General features: G+C 34.1%; 1 protein-coding gene across 1 annotated transcript; it reads left to right on the top strand.

Moving 5' to 3' along the window:
- Nucleotides 1-4558: 4558 nt before the first annotated feature.
- LOC101246671 (uncharacterized) lies at nucleotides 4559-22352 on the top strand. The gene is made up of 16 exons (XM_010328686.3): nucleotides 4559-4948; nucleotides 5104-5176; nucleotides 5828-5873; nucleotides 7598-7740; nucleotides 14098-14288; nucleotides 14383-14510; nucleotides 14594-14881; nucleotides 16609-16749; nucleotides 17115-17366; nucleotides 18090-18227; nucleotides 18297-18614; nucleotides 18733-18906; nucleotides 19234-20170; nucleotides 20267-20637; nucleotides 20773-20986; nucleotides 21364-22352. The coding sequence occupies exons 1-16, from the start codon at nucleotides 4849-4851 to the stop codon at nucleotides 21813-21815; spliced, it is 3966 nt and encodes a 1321-aa protein (XP_010326988.1). The 5' UTR covers nucleotides 4559-4848; the 3' UTR covers nucleotides 21816-22352.
- Nucleotides 22353-22397: the final 45 nt, after the last annotated feature.

The raw sequence follows: 22397 nt of genomic DNA, 5'->3' as shown, positions 1-22397 counted from the left end.
AACTTCCAATCAGTTCATGGATCTCATTCAATTTCTATGGCGTTCTGACCAATTCATGGGCGGATTTTAGGCAAATGTTTTATTAGTACATCTTTTTAACTTTACAACAACATGCCAATTATAGTCCCACAAGTAAGTTCTTGATCGGATAGGATATATGCAAGTATTACCTTATTTTTGCACGATAGTGAGATTGTTTCCCCATAGACCCTCGATGTTAAGTATCTTAATGTTTAACTCGCACAGGGTTCTCAGTAAATAATACTCTCTCTGTCTCAATTTATATGACACCTTTTATATTTTGTGAGTTAAATAATTTAAGTTTGACTGAAAATTTGTGTATGAAATCTTCAAGTTTTTTTTAAATGAAATTTATATATTTGTGAACAATGCAAAAAGTACAATGAGTCACAATAATTGATAATTCAAAATGTTTAAAAGATCTATACAAAATTTACGGTGAAAAATAGATTTGTTTGACTCTTGAAATTCGAAAATTGACATATAAAATGTTGTTCAGTTATGTATTCCTAAGATACATAAAACAAAATTTTGAAGAACTTGATAAGCCACGACAAAGTTTAAGAATTTTTTCACAACTAGAAAATTAAAACTAGTAGAGAAACTAGATTAGAAAAAATATATGAAATACTTTTCTTAAAGAAGAATCGTTGTCAATCTATGTTTAAAGAATATTACTGATTCCAACAAACTTTGCAGAAACACGAAGTTACCAAAGTTTAATGAACCAGTGAAGAACAGATGAACAAAAACTAATTCACAAATCTAAAATCTGTAACACATACCAGAATTTGGAAAACATTAAGAAGATCAAGCCCATTGAATGCACAATGTCATTTTAAGGAAATTATTCCCCTCTAGTATCCGAGGTTTGATTTGGAATATGTCCTCCCAGGATAGAATGATCTCAATCACCAGTGTATTGATACCTAAAATATTGGTGTCAGCGAACCACTCAACGACAATAAAATACACTTAGAATACTAGATTTAGTAGAAGAAGAAGTCCAGAAAAATCTCTTTTTTTTAAAGAAAAAATGAGAGCAAATCCCTCAATTTATAGAAAACAAAGGGTAATGCGAAAATATTCTTATTGTACCTTACCGGAAAAGTCACAAACTTTTGGAAAAGTCACAATCTTTTGGAAAGGTTGTCTCCTTTCATAAAAGTCACAACTTTTTATAAAAGTCGCAATTTTTTTATAATAATTACAACCTTTCATAATAATCGCAGCTCTTCATTTTCCATTCACACCTTTTAACCCAACATAAAATGGAACGGAGGGAGCAACTCTTTTGTCGATATATTCCTTTCTCTCTAGGCATACCTAGTGAAAAAGCTTATAAGATTTGAAAACCACGGTTTAAATTAGTAGCTCATCTTAAGTCTTAACTTAATCATAAAATATTACCTTGGAGAGAAACACATAATATCATATTATTCAGAGAAATGATTGTCAATTTTGTAGATATATTCAACAACTAATGGCCTTATGAATTTTCCATAAGCTCACTAAGAAAATTTGAGGAAGAAGTAGTGCTACTAAACAAGGTTGCCTCTAGAGCTTTGGTCTAGACGTCTAGTTGTAAGAGCTTAGTATATTATGCGTGGATTAGATACATGTTATGAGTTTGTACTGTGATCTTGACAAAAGTCTGATAGTTAAATGGAGAAGGATGTTTCATGTTTGATAACATTTTTAATTACTTCTATTCCATTACAAGGAAAAAATATATATATAACCAATACGAAACATAAACATGTTACATACAAGGAAAACAATGCTAAGGAAGAATTTGTAAATCACCCTATATCAGGTGAAATATTCTAAAGAACGGTGTATTTCTACTTCTTAGTTTGTTCATTACATCCTTAAGGCCCACCATTACTTTGCTCAAGCCAAGATTTGTAGCAAATTGTGAAGAAGTATGTGTGTGACTAACTCCTCAAGATTAAGTTTGGGCAGTACAAATTAAAAATGATAAAAAAAAATTGGATAATGGGCCGCTCCTTTACTTAAATATCAAGCTTTTGTTTAGAGCAGAGACGTATGCCTAACTCACACATCACATGTTGTGCTCTTGCTGCTAGACGAAAACAGTGTGAGCAACCATTTTTAGTAGTATTATTTAACTTAGTTCTTCCACAAATTTTACCACTTCGAAATTTTTTGGTTATTAATCCAAAATTTCTAATAATGTTGTTGTGGTTGGATCTTACATGAAATACATTAGGAGTTAAAAAGTTTACAGTATTTGCTCGGAATAATATTACTAATTGTAATTCTCTCCAAGACAATATTTAAAGAATATGTTAAAAGATTAGATCACCATATTGAATTTTCAGAATTACCAATATTTTACATATTTCAAATAAATAATCAACACTGGCTGCTTAATTTTGCTAGTCAATACAAGATTAAAAAAAAATTGTTAACAATTTTAACATTTCTATCTCTTAGCTTCTTGTTTGAAAAGTCATGTGGTAACTGAAATCAGTAATTACAAAGAGTAATTTTTATCGGGCTAGTAACTCAGTAATTACACATGTAAACACAATTGCAATCACAAGATTATATCAAAATTTTTAAAATAAAGATTAGTAATTAAAAATTTATATTAGACAAATAATATTGTTCATAAATGACATTGAATATTTAAAAAATATTACTCTATCTTTTAAAAATATATTAATTACTAAACATATCTTCTTAATTAATATTATGAACAAATAATCAACATAATACAATATAATACATAGTATATTGTATTATATAATTTTAATAAATATAACTTTTATATAGATTATATTATTATTTATCGTTATATAATATCACACATCAACAATTTAAAAAATAAACCTACCAAAAAGTAGAATATAAGTTAGAGATGAAAATAAAAAGGAACCAAGCCCTCTCTTTTAATTTTCGTGACTGAACACCCTCTTGATATTAAAGAATAAAAAATAATTACTAATTAATGAGTAAAAAAGCAAATAAAAAAAAAATTAAGATACACACAATTGTTTTAGATCGGTTGTTACCTCAGAGTAATAATAAATTAAAGAGCAATTTTTACATCTAACAAATATAAAAATTATATTTGTATGTCATAGCTATAATTTATATAGCTATGCTCCATAACAAATATAAATATGTTTATACAAAATAAAATTGTTTTATAGTTTCACTATATATACAAAAGAAAGCAGTTGTATAATCTGCTTTGGTATACATATACAAAAGATCAATTGTATAATTTGTATTTGTATAAAACGAGAAAGAAAGAAAGAAAGAAAAATACTGAGCAAGGCAAGATTGTATTTGTACAATCATACGTGTATACGACGAAAATATATGCATTTTTATTTGTACATATAATTTTCTCTCGCTTTACACAAACACAAATATAATGTATACATTTGTGTTTGTATAAAGTGAGCGAGCGAGATCTGGGAGAGGGGAACGAAAATATATGTCTATATACAATTTTCTCTCGCTTTATACAAATATAAAAATATTTTATACATTTACGTTTTGGTATAAAGTGAGAGAATCGAGTGATCGAACGAGATTTGGTAGAGGGGAACGAAAATATATGTATATATATAATTTTTTCTCGCTTTATACAAACACAAACACATTTTATATATTTGGGTTGGTATAAAAATGGGAGAGGCAAGGGAGAGAACGAGAGTGGCGAGCGAGATTCACGTGGAGAAAGACGAAATAGCAACAGTTTGCTATGGAGTACAATTAAATCAAATTATATTTATAGCATTTCATTTGAATTAATAGTTTTTTATTATATACAATTTTCCCAAAATTAAAACATATAATATAATAAAGGAAAAATTACATAAATTAATACATTTTAAAAAATAATTACTGATTTTAGCGATACTTTTTGTTTATTACCACTTAAAAATTTTGTGATAAATCTGTAATATGTATTAAAAGTGAATTATGTATGCAATACATTTGAATTATAATTGTTTTTGAAATATGTTATGTTTGTTTGGTTAAAAATTGTCATATTGTATTATAAGTATATTAAAATGTTTGATAAATGTATTATTCATTATTAAAACTTATATATACTATGTGAATAATAAATTATTCTTTATAATATGTATTAAACTTGTATTATAGATGAATTAAAAGTGATCAAGTGAAAAAGAAATGTTATTGCTATAAATGGTAAATATTTTTTTATTTTAGTATATTTATATAAGTTTCCCTATAATAAAGTTTAACTAATAATCAAAATAAATACTCCATTCGTTTGAAAAGAATGACTTTCTTTCGTTTTACTCTGTTTAAAAAAGAATGATCTCTTTCTTTTTTTGATAACAATTTTTCACGTGACATGTTCAAGCCACAAGATTAAAAAACAATTTTATACATTTGACATAACTTTAATTTAGGATATTTTTTATTCTTTATGCTAAATCAAATCAAACTATCTTTTTAACAGGAGAGAGTATGACAGTTTAACTAACAATACTATAGAACATAACAACCATCCAAACAATGTGTTAGTGACTTATATAATAAAGACAAATTTGAGTAACCACCTCTCAAAAAGTTTACAGAGTCTCTCTCTATCACTCCATTAACTGCATGCACAGTTGATGCAGACTGCAGAGCACTATCTCAAGGCAGAAAAGAGTGTACGCAGCACTGTGCAGGTGGCAGAAAAGCGTACGGAGGAGGAGAAAATCTGGTTATGGCTACAGTCAATGCTTTCACCATTTGAAGCTTAATGACAAAATAAAGCTTAAACAAACAAACAATAGAGACTGTAAACTGTTGAGTTATTTGAGAACAATGAAGAAAAACAAGGAAGGTAGTTCGAAGAAGAGAATGACTGGGCGAAGCTATAAACAATGGCTAAAACAACGAGCACAACTAAGATCCAAACACTCTGGTGATTTTTTTTTTTTGGAATAGCACTGTACTTATTTTTTTTAATAAATAAATATATGTATGAAACAGTAGATTTTATCACTTACTTAGAAGGTCTAATCAGTGGAATAGTATAATTTATCAATTGAATCTGTTTTTTTTTACAACCCTGTTCAGAAGATGCTGCTACAAAGGAAGATCAGTCGGCTGAAGAGCAAGAACACAAGGTGGAAGAAGTAAATGCACACAGGTATGTGCTGTAGAGGAGGAGTTAGATTTTTAGTTGTGAATTTTTGATCATTTTTTAAAAAATGATTTCTATATAAATTATTTATGCCTACTAATTTTTTTTTTGGTACATAAATATAAAAATAGTTGTAGAAATATTTTTTTTTGGTTTGGAGTATTTTGGGTTATGTGCAAAACAAAATATTAATATTATTTGTACTTCTTGCTTTTGTTATGAAGCTGCAGAACAATTGGTTATTAAGTAACTAATTTGTTGTGGGAGATTTTGATTCTGCAGTTTATCGTTTTTTTTTTTGTAATTCTCTAGTTTATCTCACACTATTATCTGAGAATAATCATGCATAATCAATCCTAAATGAGCTTAAATGAAGAAATGAGTATTCATCCGCGCTCGAAGCTAGGTAGGGCTGAGGAGTTTATTGGACTCTTGGGGCAAAAAATTACACTGTCTATATATTATAAAACAGTATTTTGAACCCCTTGGCCTTCTTAGCGAGTTTACTTCTTCTAGTTTGAAACTCTTTCATCTAGCCGATACGACTTGTTTGTGATTGAGGTAATTGTTGTTGTAATGGAGTATTTCTCTGTTTGTCTATTTTTTTTCTCCATATTCATTGTTGTGTTATCATTCTATTGTGTTATTCTTTTTCAGGGTGGATGATCGAAGAGAGAAACAAATTTGTTCATCAAAGGAGAATGTCAGTAAATGTCTAAAATTGATCTTCAATTGTTTTATCGTTTAATCAGTTTTAATGGATATAAAGGTTTTGTTTGGTGTGCTTACAGTTGCAATGTAAAAAAATCATGTTAATTTATTATGAAGTCCGCAAAAGTGCTGGTATTTCCAAAAATGCAGAAGTGGCGATGTTTGACTGAACCTTTACTAGTAGCTTTAGGTTTTATATATAACCCAATTATGATAGAACCTATATCAATCACATCTTTAAGGTGAACCAAGTCTTTTGATTTAAGTACCATAGATCAATTTTACATGATAGTCGATAGATAATGAAGGAGGTACTTCCTATTTATATTTTTTGATAGGTTAAGTATCTCCAACTATGGTAGGTTACAGAAGTGTTATCTTCGAACTTTACAGAAATTTTTTTAAAATTAGTTTAGAAAGTCCAATGCAAGGGTGTTGCCTAGTGGTCGATGAAACTTGGAATACATATTATGGTAAATAAATGGACATATCTTTGCAGAGGCAAAGCCATTTGGTGATATCTTCCTATTTACCTAAGCTTGGTGTGCAAAGTTAACCATTATTTGTATTTGTGGAAGGATGCAAATATTCGGTTTAATAGTTGAGGAGTGTGTAATTGGCCTGAACTATTGTTATCACATTTTGTTTTTAAAGAAACCAGTAACCAACATACCTAAAAAACTATGATGAAGGAAATGTACAAATGAGACAAGATAATGATAATTGGCTGCTCGTTTAAGCAGCTTTTTGTTCTGTTGTTAAATTAGGATAATTAGTAACCTGAATTAGACAGAAACTTTAAAATGTCGAAATGGTAGGTTAATTTGGTAGTTTGAAATTTTGGTGCAACTCCATTGTGTTTCATGGACATACTTACATACCTTATACTATGGAAGATATACTTGCGGTCTTTTCGAGCTGGATAAAATAATTTCTAATCTCCAATGAGATAATGGAATGTATCAATTAATTTTGATCTCATGATTGCAGTCTTTACACTTTCAATCTTTTATTTCCCACACAGAAGTGGTTTAAGCATCCCTATTATTTGGTATTTTGTTGCAGTGCATACAACCGGGCTTCTGATAATGTTTTACTCTTGTTTGCAGTCTTTCGAATCCTTGTTTCAATTCTCCTTTCTAGACTACAAGTGAAATGTTTGATGCAGTTGTTTTTGTTGTTTCTTTGATTGCTTGCTTGCTTTTCCAAGAATATACTTCCCTTCAAGTTTTATGTTTTTCATATAGCAAATATTGGTAGTGTCTTTAAACATTTTATAGTCAGAGAAGTTCTTAAAATCTTTTTAGCTTTACTTTAACTACTGAATGCTCTTTCATCTTCAGATATCTCCTTCTATTGTGTTATACTAACAGAGTTTTTCGTGCTCAAAGAGGTCTGATATACTAAGGTCTTTCAGACATTAGAAGAATACAACATCCCTGTCAAAGAGAACACAAATATTCCTGTTAATAGGTTTTATGGAAGGCACCATGTGAAGTTGGAATGTAAATTTTAGGGTGCAAAGTGAAACTAATAAGAACCTGTACAACAGACCTTTTGAAAAGTTTTGTTGCTGCTCTATATTGGTCTTTTAATCTTTGGCCTAATCTTTACTTCTGGAAGTGATGCAAAATGTTTTTTTGGGAGGCTGATTGTCATGTTTTTTAATCTTGGTCAACATGAAATAACTGATAATTTGTCTTCTATATTTTATAGGACAAAAAGGTCACTGAGCCTTTTAAAGCAGAGCTTAAAGTTGACAGGACTCATGAAGCGAATTGTGTGCGCTCCAAACAGGATGATAAGAGTGAAGGTGAATCTAAGGACTGTTCAATATGCAAGCAGAAAGGAAATCTATTGTGAGTTGATCAAACACCATTAGTTTCTTCATTGTAAATTCAGGTACATCACAGTTCTAAAAGTTTGAGAAAAAAATAACTATGAGCCATAGCCCACTGTAAGCCTTGCGTCTATTTCTCTCACTCTTCTAGGGTGTCAATGGTTTTAGTTCGAGTGATAATATATCAAGAAATTTATACCATACCACTTTTTAAGTATCTTAATGTGTATAACCAAAACTAAACTTTTTCGAACAACTCCAATCATCTTGATTTCTCTTTTTTTTGAAATAGGTAAGTGTGTATTCTTCAGCATTAAGGATATGCTGGACACCACCAAAAAGTTAGACTACAGACTCCCTATCAAATCTATAATCTGATCAGTATCTTCTATACATAATTGTTTACACCAAAAAAGTAAAGATACAATACAATTCCATTTGACTTTATGAATGTGATTGGACCTATTTCGAAACATCTGGCATTTCTCTCCCTCCATACTGACCACCATATACATGAGGGAATCAATCTCCACCATCTCTTTTGGCTCTTACTTCCCTCTCTTCTGATCCAGCAGCTAAGAAGGTCTGGTGTATGCTTAGGCATGGCCCAGCTATAGCCAGTAATGTTGAGAAACAAATTCCACAACTGAGCAGTGTACTTGTAGTGCAAAAAAAGGTGCTTGTTTGTCTCCTCAGTCACCATACACAGAAAGCACCTAGAAACCAATTGTCTCTTCTTCTTCTGTAGCACTTCTTGGGTAAGGCAGGCCCTTTTGATATTAGTCACCTGGAGACCTCTTGTTTAGGCACTCTTTACAGAAAATATCCCGTTATCATTGTGTTTCCAAAGAGGTATATCAACCTCAGTACTGCTAATAGAAACTTGCCCTATTTTTCCCAGTAACAGGGCTACCCTCTCTATCTCCCAATCATTTAAATGCCGCCTAAAAGATATATCCCACCCTGTGTGGACCAACACTTTTGGATTGTCACCTCAGGGTTTACACGAATACATATCAACTCGGATTGTCGCCTCCAATCATCTTGATTTCTCTTCGGTTTCAATTCAGCTTGGATAATTTTTGGTCCTTTTAATTTAAGTTGAATAATAATATAAATGTTACAATATACATATGAACTTCAATATAACATATAAAAAATTGCAATGCTCTTTTTAAGGAAAAAAATGGACTGAGTAACATTTACTTTTAAAACAAACCTACTTTCTAAAGTTATTTTATGACTTTTTGAGGGTGAATCATGCCTTAACTATCAAGGTTACATCATGTGGAAGTATTGCTTCTTGTTGATGTTATTCGGTTGAACATACATTTAGAAAAGCCAAACTAAAATTAGGTGACTGAAGAAAAGAAGGATTAAAAAAAGCTGATAGTGTGAAATTAATTATTATCATTCATCTTTGTCTCATTTAAGACAACGGGAGAATATATTAAGATGAGTTCGACTCCCCCATTCTTCAGTTTGTTGGTTCGAATTAGATGAATTATTTCTTGATTTCATCTGTTAATTCCTTCAATTCACAGTCATAAGGGGCAAATTCACTATTGTATAGCATAGAGCACAAGTAAAATAATAGGTAATCTGAAGTACTTTTGGTACCTTCTTGGTATTTGCTTGAATAAAATTACCATTACCTTATAAGAAAAGGTAATGCGAAGTTGTACATTTTCATTTGGAATATATCTCTACTACTTTAATTGTTGTACTTTCCAAATAGTAAAACTATACCATTCTATTTCTTCAACAACAATAAGAAAATAACAGAATTGAAGAGTAAATTATGTGAAACATTCAACAGTTGACTTAAATTGGTAAATCCATATAGGCATGTAAAAGTACCTGCTAAGGCTAAAATGCTAATGTTTTATGCAAGTAAAATTTGAACCTAATGATTAAGTTCTCTAAAAGAAAAATGAGCTTAATGATTCGGTATGATTATAGGCTCATACGGGAACCTATATATGAAAACAAATATGGTTTAGTTAGGCTTGTCTCCATTGGCGTGGTTGGTTTTAAATTTTCTTGACACCCCTCGTCCCCCCCAACCTTTACTCAGTAGAAAGAAAGAGAAAATCCACACAACATAGAGATATCAAAAGTTATTTAATATTTTGAAAATGTAGTTGAAGTAGGAAAATAGTCAATGTTTCCAGGGTCTTGGTCTAACAGGAATGGTATTACAAAGCAAGATGCATTAAGAGCATGTCACTAGTATGAATTCTGCCTTCTGAACCAAGTCTGGTGGTTTAGTGGAGAAAGGTAGGGGAGTAGATCCATTACCCCACCATTTTTCGAAGCTGAGAACAACAGATGTCTTGGCTATAAATGATAAAGGAGAATAATCAGAAACACATTAAGACCATTTTATTTTAGCTGCCTTGGTTTTGAAAGACTTGGAATGTTTGTTGAAAGAGATTATATGTAATTCTGGCACTATTAGTCATTATGATTGTGAAATAACTTGAGCATCCAATCCAAACCTTAAAGAATTTGAGCATCCACACTTTAAACAATGACTTGTCGGCAACAATGTTCAATTATTTTGTGTTTGGTTCTTAGAAATTGGATGTCCCTTAATGAATTAGATCTCTCGGCATGAACCTTATAATGCTGAAGGATTCTTATAGTGAAGAAGGTACAACTGCTTGGGAAAGTGCTGTCTGTTTCCGGAAGGACCTAAGGAATTGGAGAGAATAACTTGTCTCTTAAGCAATAGATAAACAAGTATAAATATAATAACATTAGATGCTAACTAAGGAAAGAAATAAAGAGAAAATCTTGAAGATATACTATCTATCTATATCTTTGTACAATATCAAGAAATAGATCTTTGTAAAATATCAAGAAATAGTGTGCTAGATGCAATACCTGCTTATATGATGTCTGTGTTCCCAGCACCAGATAAGGTCGTAGAGAGGATAGATGCTTTGAGAAGAAATTCTTTTGGCGGGGAAACGAAGACAAAAAGAAGTTTCATCTAGTCAAGTGGGAGAGGTCATTAAAAACAAGAAAGAGGGGGGGACTGGGGGTTAGGAACATGAAGAAACAAAACAAAAGCCTAATGCTGAAATGGCTTTGGAAGTTTATGACAGGAGAGAATATGCTTTGGAGAGAGGTGATCAGGGCAAAATATGAAATGGAGAATAGGTGGATGACAAAGATGGTGACTACATCATATGGATGTGGTATCTGGTGATCAGTAAGAAATCTTTGGCCTCTGTTTCGTTCTAGAATCAGATTCCAGGTGGGTAATGGAATGAAGGTGTCATTTTGGGAGGACAGATGGATAGCCCAAAGAACCCTGAAACAATTATTTCCAGACTTAATATACACTGAGCTATCAACAAAATGCAACTGTGGCTGATATGTAGACAGGACAGGGGTGGAACTTACATCTTAGGAGGAATCTAAATGATTGGGAGATGGGGAACATAATGGCCTTCCATGATACAATGGCACAATTTAGTAATCTGACTAGGGAAGAAGACAAGGTTGTGTGGAAGATTGGCAACAAAGGGGCTTTCAGTGTCAAGTCAGCTTACAAAGATCTCAATCATTCAAATTCAAAGCTCTGGCCATGACAGATGATATGGAAACCTAAAATCCCATGCAAGGTAAACTGTTTTACATGGTTACTAGCAAAGGAAGCAGTGCTGACACAAGAGAATATAAAGAAGAGGAAGTTCCAACTATGCTCAAGATGCTTTTTGTGTGAGGAACAGGCAGAGACAGTCAACCATCTCTTCCTGCATTGCAAATGCACAGATCAATGATGGAGAATATTCAGCAGCCTTAGGAATATCATTTTGGTGAAACCAAGAAACATAGCACAACTTTAAATTGTTGGATCAATATAGGCAATACTATAATTAAGGAGGAGAGATGGAGGATTGTTCCAGCTTGTATATGGTGGGCAGTGTGGAAAGAAAGGAATCAAAGATGTTTTGAGGACAAGAAGAACAATTTTGCAGAATCTTAAGATGAATTATATAGCTCTTTATTATTTTTGGTGTAAACAGAAAGTTTTAGTACAGGCAGAAGAACTTTTTGATGTTATAGACTATTTTTGACAAAAGCACAGATGGAGTCAGTCTAGTTTGTAATACTTTTGGAGGGGGGCTACTTTGATGTAGTATACCTATGTGGATAAATAGAAAAAAAAGTTATAATTCTCAAAAAAAAGATATCAAGAAATAGATCTCTATACATTCCGTAACACTCCTCAAGCTGGAGCATGTATATTGATCATGCCTAGCTTGTTACGAAGGTAATCAGCTTGAGCTCCATTCAATGCCTTCGTGAACAAATCAGCTACTTGTTCTCCCGTCTTCACGTTACCCATAGATATCAAATTTTCCTAAATCTTCTCACAAATAAAATGACAATCAACCTCAATATGTTTCGTTCTTTCATAATATACCGGATTTGAAGCAATATGAAGGCAACCAAATTATTACACCAAACTTGTGATGAAGTAGAATGCTTCACCAATTTCAGTTAAAAGATGATGTATCACATGATTTCACATGAAGAATGTGTCATTGGTCTACTTGGATTAGTTATCTCTTTATTGTTTATCTCCCCCTTTTTTCTTTTCTTCGATTTTAGATGGTAAAAAAGAGAAAGGAATTTCCTAGCTTGAACCTAGCTCTGCCCAGCTTGGATGAACAAAATGTGCAATGCATGGAATGAGATCACTACCATACTCTTTTCAATTTATCTACTGAACATAGGCTTCGAGTGCGTACTATCAAGATACAGTGTTTTGTTTCTTACTTCTCCATGACACCAAATTTCCACCAACAAAAACACAGTAACCAATAGTAGATCTTCGATCAATCTTTGATATAGCCCAATCTGCATCTGTGAAACACTCGATGTGAAAGTGTTCATGATTGCTATACAACATGCCAAGTTCAGGGGCACCTTTTAAATAACATAAGATCTGTTCTAAATTTGCCCAATGTCTGATTGGGGGTGTGACATGAACTGACTAATCACACTTGCTGCAAAGGCGATATCTGGACGAGTCACAATGAGATAATTTAATTTCTCAACCAACATTCTCTACCACACTGGATCTTCAAATGGATGGTCATCATCTTTCATAAGATGCACTTTAGGAACCATTGGATTTACAAGGTTTGGCAGCCAACTTTCCAGTTTCTGTTGTTAGTCTGAGATAGAAAAATTCTCTTTTTGCTTCTAGATACTTCTATTTCCAAGAAGTATTTAAGTTGTCCCAAGTCTTTTGTATGAAACTTACTAGGTAAGAAAGACTTGTGAGAAGAGATACCTACAAAGTCACTTTGTGTAATGACAATACTTCGACATATACAACAAGGTGAATAGTTCCAACATCAGATTGCCTGTAAAAGACAGAATGATCACATTCGCCCTTTTTGAGTCCAAACTCCTAAACTATCTCACTAAATTTTCCAAATCAAGCTCGAGGACTCTGTTTCAAGCCATACAAGGACTTCTTCGAATGACAAACCTTTCCACCCCAGTGTTTTGGGAAGTGAGAAGCGGAAAAAAGCGAAGAGGGCTCTAGCTGACTCGTGGGTGCTTTTTGTGCAAGGAATTTGAGAGAATAACTTGTATCTTGTTCACTAGGTAAATATGTATAAATACAAAGCTAACTAAGGAAAGAAATAAAGAGGAAATCCTAAAGATATGCTATCTAGCTATTTTTGTACAATATCAAGCAATAAATCTATATACATTTTGTAACAAACATGATATAATAGCCTCTAGCTACTTCTTGGTTCTGTATATTAGAGAATCACATCTCCTTTTTTTTCTTTTTATGAATTCTGCCTTCTGAACCAAGTCTGGTGGTATTGTGGAGAAAGGTAGGAGAGTGGATCCATTACCACACCATTTTTCGAAGCTAAGAACAACAGATGTGTTAGCTCTAAATGAAAAAGGAGAATAGTCAAAAACACTTTTAGAACATTTTGTTTAGCTGCCTTGGTTTTTAAAGACTTGTAATTTTTGCTGAAGGAGATTTTAAGTAATTCTGGCGCTGTTTGTCATTATGATTGTGAAAGAACTTGAGCATCCAATCCAAACCTTAATTAACTTGAGCATCCACACTTTTAACAATGACTTCTCGGTGACAATGTTCAATTATTGTCTTTGGTTCTTTGAAATTGGATGTCTTAATGAATTCAATCTCTCGGCATGAACCTTTTAATGCTAAAGGATTCCTACAATGAAGAAGGTACAACTGCTTGGGAAAGTTCTGTCTGTTTCTGGAAGGATGAGAGGAGTTAAAACTAATATAATAGCCTCCAACTACTACTTGGCTTTGTACACTAGAGAATCACATCTCCTTTTTTTCCCTTTTAAGATGCTGTGCTGGAAGAGGATGCAAAAGGAACTTCCATCTTTCTTGTCTTGTTCCCCCTGTGAGCTATTTTCCACCTGGAGCATGGTACTGTTATTGGTGTGTCAGAAGGAAGATGAAGTTAGGTGTTCATGCTATTTCTGAAGGAATAGAGTCCCTTTTGGATGTCAGGAAGCTTAGTTTGGTTAATGAAGGTACGACTATCTACAATTTTTCTTATATCTTGTTTTGATTATGCTCTACAGTGTGATATCTGCTGGTCTATTTCTACTTTTATTATGGAACCAGTGGTACAAAAGCGGGAGTATTTAGTGAAGTACAAAGGTCTTGCTCATGTTCATAACCTCTGGATTACAGAGGAGCAGCTGCGTCTTGAGGCTCCAGCAGCCCTTGCAAGATTTAAGAAATATCACAAGGTACCGTGATTATCATAATCTTTTTGTTCTTGCCGTCTTTCTTTAGCAAGTCGCCTTTGAAATCTCTATGATAATTTCTCCAGAGTGTAAGTTGGAAAACTGAGTGGAGTGTTCCTCATCGTTTGCTAGACAAGAGGAAGTTAGCAGTTATAGATCACAACAACACTGATGTGCATGGAAATGATGAGAATGATGCAGATTGCGATTATGAGTGGCTTGTGAAATGGACAGGTCTTGACTACAGTCATGCCACATGGGAATTGGAGAATGCTTCATTTCTAGTGTCGCTTGAGGCAGTCAAACTCATGACTGATTATGAAATCCGTCATCAGCAGGCTAAGAAAGAAGTGCATCCTTTGACGGAAGATGAGGTAGTTCTTTCTTTTTTATCAAGTAAAAGTATTTTCAAGCATAAACATGGCATAAATAGCCGTATACAAAGGGGTATACCAAAATGTAGATAATCTACAAAACAATATGATTCTTTACAAACTCAACCCAATCATCTATGTGAAGCTAAGCTTGAGACTCAGGAGGATGCTTTTTCTTCAATGGTTCAACCTGCCTTGGGGTACACGAAATTCATGGGGTACTAGGAGCAGTATGACAAACATTCTTTTGACTAAAACCTGTCAAGAATTTTTTAAAAAAGAATCGACTGTTTCAGTTTCAAACATGAGACTGTTGATTTCACATCCCTTTTCCTTTTTCTAACAAAATATAATTACTCAGTTTCAATGGATAGAGCAAAAATTCACCCATTTTTTCTTTTCTCCTTAGTCTATTTCACAAAAAAATCTTCTGTCATTACCTGCTGACAGAAGGCTTTTGAAAATTTAACTTTATATTCTACTGAAATGGCTTTTGATACTGTTATTATTTTGATGTTTCTCTAGTTAATATGCAACTAACATTTACATGTTTGTCTTATCAAGATACACATCTTTGGATGAAGTTCTGCAGTTGGTCAAAACAATCAATTATTGTTCTCCAGTTTTATGTTTGAATTTCAATGTGTTCACCTTCACCTTTAAAAAGACTTGGACACTTCTCAGTTCATTTACATAGAATTATGAGCAAATCAGGACTTGACTTCCCCATAAAGAAATTTATGCATCTTGCCAGTTTGCATGCTAATCTTAGTCTCACTTGTTGCATGTATTGCTATGGAATTCGTCAAGTATTGAGCTGATGCTAGCTGTTGCTCTAGGGCCTAAAGTTTTGTTGCTATAACAATTCTAGAAATATCATGGAATCACTTACATTTGATAGAGGATACATCTATTCACCGGAAGAGTTCTGCATGCTCTCAAAATTGTAAAACAAAGTTGCATTGACCTTGGTCCATTCTGCTTGATTCTTTAGTAATTAAACTGAACCTAGTGTGCGTGTGGGAGAGAGAAACTAGTGTACATGTCCTCATTACTCTAGGAATTGCATCGACCTTGATCCATTCAGAGCTGGCCATAAAAATTGTGAAATTTGAAAAAAGTAATTTTTTTTTTCAAAAGTGAACAATGATATTTGGAAATCGGAGTTGTGTTAAGCTATAAAGTATAAATACAAATTGGAGTTGTTTTTTTATTTTTGTGAGTGATTTGGAGTGAAAAAAGTGAACAACTTTTAGTGTTTTGAATTTCGGAATTTTATGGCCAAACATGATTGCTGAAAATTAATTATGGAAAAAAATAAAAAATATTCACGGCCAAAAAATATATTTTGAGAAAGTGACTTTTATATACAACTTTCCTGCTCACTAGCTCTGTAGACTCGCTTGGCCCTTGGCACTTAAATGAGTGTGTAACTTAAACCTCAGATCACTCGTGGAGTTTATTGTGGAGGGTCAATCTTCCTGCCTTCAGCTTCTCAGAAATGCAGTTGAAGTTTACACTCTTTGGGATCAAACTAGTATCTAATATTTTGTTCTTATTTAAAAGTATTTTCAAACTTTTTTGTTGTCAAAAGTATTTTGCTTCTGAAGTTTCTTCTGAATTAAGGTAACCAATGAAGGGGGAAAATGTTAACTGTCCTATGTGTTTTTATTGTGTTTTTAATTCTGTAGCCTAAATGAGGTCATTTTTTGCCAATATTCCTGCAGAAAAGGAAAGCCAACTTTCCAGAACTACCGACACCTTTATTTGGAAGTACACCTCAAGTCTATAACAATCATCTTTCTTTTGTCAACAATCTTCGTAAATATTGGCAAAAGGGTAAGAGTGCTGTCATCATTGATGACCAGGTGGGTGGATGCTTTTTCAATTCTCCTTTCTAATGCACACGTCCTCTTTGCAACTACAACTATGCAGCCAAATTCTATCTAAAGTTCCAATGAACACAGTAGCAGGCTTGTGGCCCCTGCTGTCTTAATTTCGTTCCTTTGCACTATAGAGGTTTCAGTCTTTCGAATTTTGCTGAACCTCCATGACTTTTCAAGTCATTCATACATTCCGATACATTAAGTTTCAAGCTTGCTGTTGATTCTCCAATTTCTCTTTTGTTGTAATCTGATCCTCCAAGATTTTTAGCTATTAAAAAATGCCTGCTGCTCCTTTTGAGTCTAAAATATTAACTGGAGCTGAACTGTTCAATGTCTATAATTCACAGGAACGGATTTTGAAGGTGGTCTTATTTCTATTGTCCTTGCCCAAGGATGTTGGTCTTCCATTTCTCATAATCACAACTTCTGCTGCTCTTCTTCTGTGGGAAGCTGAGTTCTCACGTTGGGGTTATGCTAACATTGTTGTGTACAAAGGTAATAGAGATATACGGGCCATTATTAGGACACTCGAGTTTTACAACAAGCAAGGTGCCCTGATGTTTCAGGTTCTCCTGTCATGTTATGATGCTATTGTTGAGGTAAACTTTTTCTTTTTTTTTTTTGTTTTCATTTGTTTGCCATATGACTTGCAATGAGAGATGAAGTATTCATGTCTTATTTCTCAAGATGGATGTCTTCGGAAGTTGTGCTCCACCTTAACTGATTACCACACATTGTATTCAGTCACATTGCAATATGGTATTATAGTTTTTCTGATCTATATATAGCACTCATCCTTTTGTAGGATCTTAAAATGTGCAATCCCTTAACTGGGAAGCAGATACAGGGTGATAATTTATCTGACCTATTTATAGCACTATCCTTATTGTTAGTTTGACCCACATTAGTTGATCGAATGAGTTGCTGTCTCCTTGTATAGATTTAGGCAGTTCTCATCTGAGCTAACTTCTGGGTTGAGTTGGGCTCTTGATTCATTTCTTTTACATGGTATCAGAGTTAGACCCATTTTTATCTTTCGTTCACTTAATGTTGGGTTCCCGTGTTATATTGTCCATCCTCCCGATGTCTAGCGCTTGGCGTGCCTTGGATGTTAGATTGTCTCACATTGGTTGATGGAGCGAGTTGTGGTCTCCTCCTATGTTTTTGGACAATCCTGACCTCACGGGCTAGTTTTGGGGTTGTGATAAGGTCCAGTTTCTTAACTTATATGTAGAATCTTCAAATGCTTAAACCCATTAGTCGGTGGTGCAGATACAGTGTCATATTTTTCTGACCTATATTTAACATTTATCCTCATGCAGGATCTTGAAATGCTTAGACCAGTAGGCTGGGGAGCAGTAATTACAGATCAGTGTCAAGGTTCTTCCATGTCAATGCATCACTCACAAATTAAAGTGCTCATTGCTGATATGAGATTGCTTATTTTTCGTCAACTAGAGGTTTGCATTCTTCTATTCTGAATAGATTCCCAAGTATCTACAGAAATTTATGTCTCTTAAATGTATCAGGATAGATGTGACAGAAGGTTCAATCGTTGCAACATTCTCTCGTTTCTTGATCCGAAAGACAAGGCCAACAATAAGCTGTTAGACACTGATTCCGACATAGATCTAACTGAATTCAAGAAAAGGCTTAAACACTTTGTTGCATATGAGTGCAAGTCCTCCGCTTCCAAGTTCATTGAATACTGGGTTCCTGTCAAACTCTCCAATGAACAAATTGAGCAATATTGTGCTTGCCTCTTTTCAAATTCAGCATGGCTTTGCTCAAGTCTGAAGAATGACTCACCAAGCTCCCTCTGTGATATTCTTGTATCTACCAGGAAGGTTTGGTCTGGTTTGATTTTTTTAGCTTCCAGTAATTCAATCTTAAATAGTAATACATTTAGTTTTTGTGTTTGACATATCACCATATCTCTGACGTGGACTTTCACTTTGTTTTCAGTGTTGTGATCACCCTTACCTCGAAGATCAATCTCTGCGAGATGTAGTTATGGATGGCATTCCTGTAGATCAGCACTTTGATGCTGAAATTAAACTAAGTGGCAAATTAGAACTCCTCAATAAAATTCTTCAGGAGATCAAACAGCAAGGACAAAGAGTCCTCGTTCTTTTCCGGGTATCTGCTTTTACTGAAATTCTTTCTTTCATTCTAGTTCTTTTCCGATTTCCATATGTGACTTTGATATCCCCAAGTGACTGGATGTGACCATATAAATGATGATTAGTGCCCCTTGGAGGTCTCTTGTATGTTCTTTCTTATTTTTATTTGTGGAGATGTATATATCCGTCACGAAATGGTCTTTTGAAAAGATTGAATTGATTGTTATTTGTTGAATTTGCTCTAATACAGATGTGATCTTGTTTTATTTGTCTCCTAATACTTTGCGTAAGGGCTAGTGCCAATGTTTGTAATTTTACTGATTCTATGTTGATTATGTTACAGTCTCTTGGTGGCTCTGGTGTTATTTCCATTGGGGACATCTTGGATGATTTTATTTATCGGAAGTTTGGTGGGGATTCTTATACGAGCATTAGTGGGAATGTTACTCGTAAAATGAAGGAAGCTACCTTGAACAAGTTCAACAATAAGGGAAGTGGGAAATTTGCTGTTTTGATGGAAACTCGTGCTTGTGTTCCCAGTGTCAAGCTTTTGGGAATAGATATAATTATTTTGTTTAACAGTGACTGGGACCCAAATAATGATTTAAGATCCCTGCAGAAGATTACAGTTTATTCACAGTCGGAACATATAAAGGTATTACGTCTATATTCATGTTTTACTGTTGAAGAGAAAGCACTAATTCTTGCAAAGCAAGGCCTGACAATTGACAGTAATATAGAGAATATGAAACAAGCAGCTTGCCATGAGCTGCTAACTTGGGGTGCCTCTTATCTTTTCAGTATGCTTGATTGTTTCCATGTACAATCTTCAATCTCAAAGAGATCATCTGAAGTTGCTGCTTTAGATGAGGTCTTTGCTGAATTTTTAGGCTTAATGTCTAGTAACTGTGAGAACACTGTTAATAACAGCGGTTCAAAGATATTGAAAGTACAGCAGAATGAAGGGACTTATCCAAGTAAAATATCTCTACTTGGTGAACTGGAAATGCAACAAATGGATGATTCTTCTTTTGTGAGAAGATTGCTGGAGAATGAATCTCCCCACGTTTTCTGGACAAATCTGCTGCATGGAAGGGTTCCTATGTGGAAACACTCGCCTAGTCCATCACGAGGGAATAGAAGGAAAGCTAGACTCCAGGGTGATGTGAATCAGCCATCTAAAGGGGAACAAGTTTCTAAAAAAGAGGGCAATAAAGTTCATCTTACTCCAGAGCCCAAGTTAAGGAAGAAAAGGAAATTGCATGTCCAGGGAAAACTTGGTATGTAGTGCCTAATTTATGTCTTCGTTTCCAGTAATTTTCTTTTATCATCAGGCACTGACATATCTGGTTTTTTATGCCAATCCCATTTTCTAGGAACATCTCATCTTTCTGCTGGTGATAAGCATAAATGCAGGCGTCTTGCAACTAATTGTAGTCCTCAATGTGATAAACCACATCAGAGCCATGAGAATTGTATTAATTCTCCCAGTCACCAGATTCTAGATTCCATGAATCGGTCAATAGACTCTTCTATTCAGCAGTCTATAGGAAATTTGCCAATGCAACAACATGTGCGTATTGGAGCAGTGAATGGTACAAGTATGAAAAGCAGAAACAACCACGAAGATGATGCCTCTCCAAACACACCTAACCTACCTCAATCCCCTTACCTACACCCACTTCATATGGAGATGGAGAGGATACAAAAGGAGAGAGAACAAATTACGAAATTGCATGAACATGTGGTTTGTCCTTCCGACCTCTGTCCTTTTCTTGTTCATTTGTGTCTTTTCATTTATTGTATATTTTTTTAATTTAATTATGACGATGCTTAACATTGCAAAGATTACTAAAAGGGTTCAGTTATAATTTTTATGCAGAAATTGCTCCTGCAATCTGAATTTGAGAAAGAACTAGATTCAATTATGAAGAAGTATGATTTGCTGCTTCAGATTGCTGAAATGGAATTATCTCAAAAGCAAGTAGATCTTGATACAGTCTACAAAAAAGTGCATGTGCATAAATTACTAGCCGAAGCCATGATACAAATACAAGATACTGCTGATTCAGTTGGGCCACTGGAGATGACTGTAGGTATGCATTCCTAATGATTCATCTCTTGATTATAACTATGGTATCTGCAGTCGCATATGCTTTAAAAGAAAGCACTTTAATCAATCTGTTAGCGGAGCCAATCATTTTAGAACTTCTATTGTTAGCAGTGGACAAAATGTTCCAAATATAAAGCTATAGTCTCATATTTCTCCTTTTTTCCTGTTCTGATTCTGTCTATCCACAGAGACTGAACTTGTCTGGTCTTTTGATATTTGGGATATAAATGTGAAATATAGTTAGGATAAATAACATCTCAAGCTCTCTAACTTTTGAATTCTATTAACTTTAAACTTTTTCCGTCTCTCGGATACTTTGTCTAGTTTTATAAGTGATACCTATAGTCTGCTTTTCTCCAGATGTTGTTGGGAGTACTATTACTGGATCTGAAGAATCATTACCAAACAGACCAAGTAGTGTCCCAGCAGTTACTGCATCCATCTCAGAACCTGTCAACTCCGAGCAACGAGCTGCTGATCCTCAAATATACTCTGAGAATTTTCCAATGGCTGCCATTCCATCTTTGAATGCTGAATTGCCCAGAGTTGAAGAGTTAGCTGTAGTTAGACGGACAAGTGCAAGGGCCACCTTGCAAACAACATCCTCTGCTGATCTACCAACAAGTGGTTCACGTCCGACCCCAACACCAAACTATCAGTCCGTCATCCTTACACCAAATCAACTCCCCATCCAAACTTCGAGGTATGCAGCGAGGCCTGGAGCAGGCTGTGAACAACGGAGACCAGCTCCACATCTGCTACATTTTAGACCGCTCCCAACAATGAATTCTTTGAATTCCAGCCTGTTGTAGCGCTTACACCACACTTTTAGTCACCTGGTGGAAATACCAACAACATAGTCCACAATGAAGGTGATGAAACTTCTCATTCGATGACCAAACAGGATCAATTTTCCAGTGAATGGTGTACTGCCAGCAGGAATTTGCTTCAATATCCAAGGCATCATATATTAGGTCTGGCTCGGGTTGATAGCTGGCTTTCTCATCTTTGGTGTGATCTTCATTTGGTGTTTTTCTCTCTGTCCCCGCTGACACTGTCTAAGATCTCTATAATGGTGAATTACAATACCTGTCTTAGCTTGGCACAGGAAGCTAAATTTGGTCACGTTGCTCTATGTGAAGTGCTAGTATTAGGGGTTTTTGCTGGTCTCTAGAATGGTGAGTTATAGATCAGGCTTATCAAATTTCTAGGAATTCTAGGCACAAAATATAGTACTAGTATACAAGTAATGACTCCTTTCACCCATTTATTTTGAAAATTTTGGCTTCATATTGAATATTTGATCTAACACGGAATGAAATTGCCTATTATATTTTTACAATTTTTTTGAAGATATGCTGTCTGGAAAAAACAGTAGCTTTGTTCAACAATGT

The sequence above is a fragment of the Solanum lycopersicum genome, chromosome 10 (genome assembly GCF_036512215.1).
Source record: "Solanum lycopersicum chromosome 10, SLM_r2.1".
NCBI classification, from domain to species: domain Eukaryota; kingdom Viridiplantae; phylum Streptophyta; class Magnoliopsida; order Solanales; family Solanaceae; genus Solanum; species Solanum lycopersicum.
Note: the sequence above shows the minus strand (reverse complement) of the source record. Positions and strands in the feature narration are given on the sequence as shown.